This window comes from Cibotium barometz, chromosome 37, assembly GCF_041138505.1.
Source record: "Cibotium barometz isolate CiBa-2024 chromosome 37, ASM4113850v1, whole genome shotgun sequence".
In the NCBI taxonomy this organism is placed as follows: Eukaryota; Viridiplantae; Streptophyta; class Polypodiopsida; order Cyatheales; family Cibotiaceae; genus Cibotium; species Cibotium barometz.
Genome location: NC_141082.1, coordinates 37,259,215 through 37,266,597, shown reverse-complemented (window position 1 = coordinate 37,266,597; position 7,383 = coordinate 37,259,215). Strand labels below are relative to the sequence as shown.

The window sequence follows — 7,383 nt, the reverse complement described above, 5'->3', positions numbered from 1 at the left end:
GATTTTGATGTCTATGCGTTTGATTCTTTCATCCAGATGGATGACCAAACGTGTGTTTAGATTGATGGGCAATGTCAAGGCCAGTTATTTGACATATTCCTGTTGATGGCGGGTAAGAAGGCGTAGCATTATTTGACATATTCGTGTTGATGGCGGGTAAGAATTATTTGACATATTCCTGTTGATGGTGGGTAAGAGGGCCTAGTGTGATCTTGTTGGACATAGGCCTATTACTATAGTGTGTGTAACAAGGAGATGTGTAAAAGGGGTTAGGGTGATTTTGACTTAGGCTTATTGGAATTTAGTTGTAAAAGGGGTTAGGGTGATTTTGACTTAGGCTTATTGGAATTTAGTTGGAAAAGAGAAGGGGACCGTGTCATTAGTAAAGTGCGTAACAATATGGTCTCTGCGTATGTGGGCGGTCCAAGTCAAGCCCGCGTTTCGACCACGCAGAGGTGAAGAAGGCGTGTGCGTGTTGTCTGGCCTTATAAAACCTTGGATTTCTTCATCACAATCCAATCCAAGCATTCTCTCTCTCTCTCTCTCATCCAGGATCGAAATCGTTGAAGCTTCAAGCCCCGGCCATACTCGTGCCTGCATATATTGTCTATGTCTCTGCTTAATGCAGGCGCAGTATCCCCAAACGGCAAGCTTCGTGCAAGACGGACTGATCTCTCCACACACGATTTGCTCCGAGGGCTTAACAATATAGAACCCAATTGCATGTCCAGTGTGCTTGTGCGTTTGCAGCCTCTATTACCTGCTCCTAGCCCTCTAAATCCAGGTGCTGCAGGCCCGGCCTGTACCTCTTCTGTTGATTCGATCCGATCATTGCCTAACTCTCCTGTTAATGCGAACCCCCTGTGCCAATGCAAGGGCAGGATTGACAGCAAACTATATACAGCTCGTGTTCTAGCAAGCCTCGATCGGCCTGCATTGGCAGAAGTCGGCGCCGTCCCCGGCGTCGTAGAGGAGCTTGTAGACCTGCTCAACGACCGGAATCGCCCGATCTTGCCATCCGCCTGCCGTGAGTGCGTCTTGGACGTTTTGTGCGCTCTCTGCTTTACCCAGGACGGAGCTGCCCGCTGTGTCTCGGCCGATGGCGTCCTCGTCGCCGTTGACATTCTAACCGTCGACGCGCGCCGTCAGCACGCATCGACGACAGAGAGCGAGAAGGCGCTTCTCCTGCTGCACCTCCTTACTTCTTCTTGTGACGACGGGCGCGCTGCTGCTCTCCTACTCTCGGACTCCATCATACCGGCGCTCAGCAAGAGGCTCCTCCGCGTGTCGGAAGCCGCCACCGCCTCGGCCATCGCTGTCCTCTGGACGCTCTGCCGCCACTCCGACGCGGCACTCCTCCGCAAGGCACTGTCGGAGACGGCGATTCCCGGCAAACTTGTGGTCGTGCTGCAGGTGGACTCCAAAGACTCCACCAAGCGAAGAGCCGGCAGACTCCTGCGTTTAATCGGAGATCAACCTGATCCACGATGACCCTCTACATGGATTGCAGCTTTACCTTCTCCCATGATTATTACATTAGTGTTTTTTAGTCTTGCACCCACCTTTGAAGCATGGTGGGAAAGGATTGAACTTAGGACTTAAACATGTATAACTTTTTGGATGGTTTTAATGGATAGAATCATATATTCACTAAACTAAGGATAACTTTTGTAAGGTAGTGGGGGATCAATGTCTATGAGTTCAACTAGTCAACTTTCAGGAGTACACGTTTAGTACAAAGAAGGAGGAGTAGAAGGAGATGTCATAGCTTATTGGAAGTGCAAGCTTCTTCAATTATTTGGAAAGAAGGCAATAGCAATTCTAAGTATACAAGGTGCTTGAGAAGGCAATAGCAATTATAAGTATACAAGGTACTTGTATACTTATAATTATAAGTATACAAGGTGCTTGAGAAGGCAATAGCAATTCTAAGTATACAAGGTGTTTGAGAAGGCAATAGCAATTATAAGTATACAAGGTACTTGTTGAGAAGGCAATATCAATTATAAGTATACAAGGTACTTGAGGAGGCAAAATGTTTTAAGAAAAGTGTCTTTTTATTTTCATAAACAAGAGCACATTATACTTGTATACTTATAATTGCTATTGCCTTCTCAAGCACATGACCCTCTACATGGATTGATGTTTTACCTTCTCCCATGATTATTACATTAGTGTTTTTTAGTCTTGCACCACCTTGGGGGTGTGGTGGGAAAGGATTGAACTTAGGACTTAAACATGTATAACTTTTTGGATGGTTTTAATGGATAGAATCATATACTCATTGAATTAAGGATAACTTTTGTAAGGTAGTGGGGGATCAATGTCTATGAGTTCATGTAATGCACTCACTAGTCAACTTTCAGGAGTACACTTTTAGTACAAAGAAGGAGGAGTAGAAGGAGATGTCATAGCTTATTGGAAGTGCAAGCTTCTTCAACTATTTGGAAAGAAGGCAATAGCATTTCTAAGTATACAAGGTGCTTGAGAAGGCAATAGCAATTATAAGTATACAAGGTACTTGAGGAGGCAAAATGTTTTAAGAAAAGTGTCTTTTTATTTTCATAAACGAGAGCACATTACACTTTGTAGCATATATTCGATTTTAAATGGAAGCACCATCAAATTTATAGGGGATCTTGACCTTTTGAAAAGGAAAAACGTACTCTAAAGAGTACATCCTCTTGAAAAGGAAAAAGGTACCCTTCTCTCTCTTTGTGTCGTCTTTTTACAAAGAAGGAAAAATGCAAAATTATAATTCTAAAGGACAAAAGAGTACATCCTCTTCATTCAACATTCTATGAAAAATGAAAAATTATAATTCTAAAGGACAAAAGAGTACATCCTCTTCATTCAACATTCTATGAAAAAGACATTATTTCTAAGAATAAAGACATGCTTATAGTAGACGATGGTGAGTAGGTCTACTAAAAAAATGTATTTTTAAAAATGGAGTGAGTATGTATATTTATGAGAGAAAGAGGAACGTACATCAATGTTTTGTTGAAGAAGAGAGAGTGTTAGTTAGTGATGAGAAGAACATGGATAGAGTCTGTGGAGGGAGTTAGTTTGCATATTTGTGAGAGAAAGGCCTCTATGCAAGAAGCTGTAGATCTTTGTTTCAAGCCCCATGCAAAAAAGCAAAAAAAAAAACATGAGAGAGAAGAAGATGAAATCAAGAATAGCCTCATGCAAAAAAAAAACGTGAGAGAAAGGCTTCTATGCAAGAAGCTCTAGATCTTTGTTTCAAGCCTCATGAAAACTTTGTCAACCAAAGCCTGTATCATGCTTTGTGCTACTTCATTTGCTTCTATATCTTGTGTACTAGGCAAAGGAAATGACAAACTTAAAGGCATATTGAAAGATGCATCATCCATGGACACTATAGTTTAATGGCAAAGACATGGACATACTTAAAGCCAGTATAGAGATGTCTAGACTTGTGTGGCTACAATCATACACTAGTAGGCAGAGTGCATATGTGGAGCGAGCATGACTGAGCGAGTAGATTGTGTTATCGATAACTTACCAGTGTGTGAGTGAGTAAGGTGACACTATTGAGATTCACATATCTACTAAACCACCTACCTTTTCTGACAAGCAATTTATGGATCATGTACCAAGGGTAATATTGAGGCAAGAATAAGTAACATAGTGCTTGTTAGGAGAATTTGAAACAGATTTCATTTCATGATTTAAAGTCGAAATGTTGAAATTTCTACCACATGATGCTTATACTCGTATTTCTACAATCAAGAAATAGTGATACCCACGTATTCTTGGTCAACCAAAAAGGAGTACAACATCAAAAGAGGCAATGGAACTCTGGCCTAATATGAAGTAGTAGGGTAGCTCCTTTTGGCTTTTGTGAGCATATCCTTCAAAATATGTTGAACTATTTTTAATTGATGGGATGTGCATATGATTATTCACATCTTTCCCCAAGAACCATTAAAAACATAAAATATAGATGCTTGCAAGCAAGATATATGTCTTCGTGTTGTTTACCCTTTCCATAAAATGCACCACATGAACATGAGGGCTACTTTTGTATTACCACTTCAAATGGTGGCAACTTCTTCTCATCAATATCCTTTGTTTTCACACAGAATATTTCTTTGATACCAACTTTGTATATAACTCCACCAACAATCTATGCTTTCATGTCCAATGCTTGTTGAATCTATTTAAATGATGCTGCTTTAGATATACCTCTTCTATAAGGAAACTTATGGCTTTCTCTCCCAAAAAGGACACTGTCACACCATGTGAAGTCGTGGATGTTGGATGCTGCTTTAGATATACCTCTTTTATAAGGAAACTTATGGCTTTCTCTCCCAAAAAGGACACTGTCACACCATGTGAAGTTGTGGATGTTGGAAGATACTCTAGTGAAATACCAATATTAAAACCTACACCACGAATAAGCTTTTGTGTTCCCCTAATTTTCAAGAATATGGCCTTTGCAATGGGTCATACACTAGGAATAGTAGGGGGTGGATTGTTTGAATCTTCCATGTATGTCTTAGCATCAATATTGTAGAAATAGCACATCTTATATTTTATCCATTGTGACAATTAATAATTACTTGAAATACATGGAGATACATCCCCACCTCAAATTTGCACATAGATCACATTTACGACCCTTTGCCTAATGATTGCACTTTACACTTTGCCCAATGATGGTACTTTGCCCTGCTCATCTATCAAATTCTCATGATAGCCCACTTAGTGTTATGAATTTCTTTCTCCGTTTCTAATAGTTGTTTATCTATGTCATGATCCTCCAAGTCTATTGCCACATGCTCATCCAATTCTATTGCCACATGCTCATCCAAGTCTATTGCTGCATCCTCTACCTTTATAGAGTCTACCTGATCTACTATTATAGAGATAACTTATCTTTGGAATTTTGTTGATCTTCCTCCATTTATACTACTTGTTTATCTGTCATGTTCCTCCAAGTCTATTTTTGCATCCTTTGCCTTTACAGAGTCTACCTGATCTGCTATCACAGAGATAAATTCTGGTCTATGACTACAATTAGCAACATTTTCCTCTTCTGCTTTGGTGAAGAGGTTCCCATCACTACATCACCTGTGCAAGATTAGGTCCACTACTAATGTATTTTCCTCTTCTGCTTTGGTGAAGAGGTTCCCATCACTACATCACCTGTGCAAGATTAGGTCCACTACTAATGTATTTTCCCTCCATAAAGCTACTTGTTGAGCACATTACAAGATTGCATTAATCATATCTGTGACATAATCATCATAGAGGCTAATTTTATGCTTACAACCCTCTCCTACTAGCCAACTCCCATGCTTTTATTCATATAAGATTAGGTACCGATGCATTGATTGTGGGATCCCCACCTTACACACACATAACACTCTTAGGTCTTGACACAATCTTATTTTGAGAAGAAAATAAAAACCAAAGAACTTTATGCACATGTATAAGAAAGTGTCTCTACTAGTAGCCTACTCCAAAATGCCACCAAAACTGAGCCAACTACTATCAAGTTTTGCAACAATGACCTTATCTACGGCTTTACTAGTTGTCCACCAAGCGTGTATTTTTTTGAATTGTATAAGAACATCATGTTTTGTCTCACGTGTCCTCTATTTTTTACACATTGCAATGTGTGCCTCCCTGTACAATGAGAAAATATATTGATTTGTATGGACATTTGGACTATTTCTCTAATGAAAAAGGCACGAGCGTTCTTTTCTAGCCATCATTTCACCACTGTTGTAAACCTATGAATAGCATTCCAATTAGCTCCAGCTTCATTAGCCATGAATCCAAAAAAATTAAAGGCTTCCCTCGATGCTCAACCATAATCAAATTTATATTCTCCCAAAATAAGATCTGTGCCTCTTCATCTTCTTCCTTGAACTCACATGTGGCTATTGTTAACAACTCTTGGATACTGAAAAAATAAATAAATTGATAAGTGAAACTATTGATTTAGTGCAAATAAAATATTCATAAGTGAAGATTGCAAATAAGTGAAACTATTGATTTAGTGCAAATAAAATATTCATAAGTGAAGATTGCCAATAAGAGGAAACTGCTCACTAGGGGTGGTCATACACATTCATGTGCAGCAATTGTGTGCCATCCCTCAATTCTATGAGCGTGATCAAAGAAAATCCAAGAGTGTCACAAATCACCAATGCCATTAGCATCCATTCAATCCACAATGTCCACTCTTGAGCCTGGACCTATTGACAAAACATCTCTCATGTGAGTCCTAAGCTTGTAACAGGAAACGCCTACCATGGAAGAACTAAAAATGAATTTTTCTCTTCAGTTCCAAGATTGCTTCTATCCCTTCACCTTGTGGTCTATTAATCTTTTGACTCTGCATGACCATTTTCTTTAGCCTACACAAATGTGTATATCCATAAACATTGCATTTTGAAATATCTTACTACACTACATATAAAAGTACTAGGAATCACTTACTTGCTAAGCTTCAAAGTCCTTGGAGCTCTTGTGACATCTCAAAAAGTTATTTCCGACATGAGTTCTCCCACCTTTCTATCCTCATTTGTAAATTCTTTCAAGATTAATTTCTTGGTAATAATCATTTGAATCCTTCTTGGACCTACATTGTGGTCTATGCTAATGACTCGAGCAACTAGGCCTTTTGTGTTTCTCAAAGCTTCTCTGCATATCCCTTTTGGAACCTCATGTGTATGCATACCCCTCTGTATAAATAGTCTGGTGTGTGAAGTGTCTTTGGGAAGAAAACAGTATAGACACATTGGGCATATCCCCCACACATAGAGGAACATGCTTATAGAAGAAGCACTCTAAGTTCCCAAAATTTCCCATTGTTAGAGAGCCTATTAGAGCATAAAGTGTGTATGTATCCCCCTCTCTATAAATAGCCTAATGTGTGAAGTGTCTTTGGGCATAAAGTAGTAGATACACATCGGGCAACATATCCCCACACATAGATTAACATGCTTACAAAAGAAGCACTATAAGTTCCTAAAACTACCCATTGCTAGAGAGCTTGTTGGAGCAGCCTTCATTAACGACCCTTTCTAAATAAGTCTATTTGGAAACTTTAAATGAGAAAAGAATAAATATCTTTCATTAAAACATTGAAAGGTACAACCACAAAAGCTTTTTCTTAGAAAAAAAGTTTTGTTGGATCTGCTTTGTGTTTCTGGTTTTGTCCATGTAATTATATCGTACTTCTACTCCATCCCCTCCATTCCTTTTCTATTTACCAATTTATAAATAGAATTCTTGGCACAAAGCTTTACTAGATCAGTTGTTTTACCCTTGTATTCACATTCTCCCACCAAACTCTTGAGGAGATTAGCACTTGGAAGTGTTTGAATTATCTGGAATGCTGGC

The 7,383-nt window shown here is 39.2% G+C and overlaps 1 protein-coding gene across 1 annotated transcript; it reads left to right on the top strand.

Annotated features, from left to right (window-relative positions):
• The first annotated feature begins 517 nt into the window (after positions 1-517).
• On the top strand, positions 518-1,655 carry LOC147617243 (uncharacterized). The gene has a single exon (XM_086776865.1). The coding sequence runs from the start codon at positions 610-612 to the stop codon at positions 1,489-1,491; it is 882 nt and encodes a 293-aa protein (XP_086632991.1). The 5' UTR covers positions 518-609; the 3' UTR covers positions 1,492-1,655.
• The last annotated feature ends 5,728 nt before the right edge of the window (positions 1,656-7,383 follow it).

What these genes read in the sequence shown, in the direction of transcription:
- LOC147617243 (XM_086776865.1), top strand. Translation starts at nt 610, where the DNA reads ATGTCTCTGCTTAATGCAGGCGCAGTATCCCCAAACGGCAAGCTTCGT.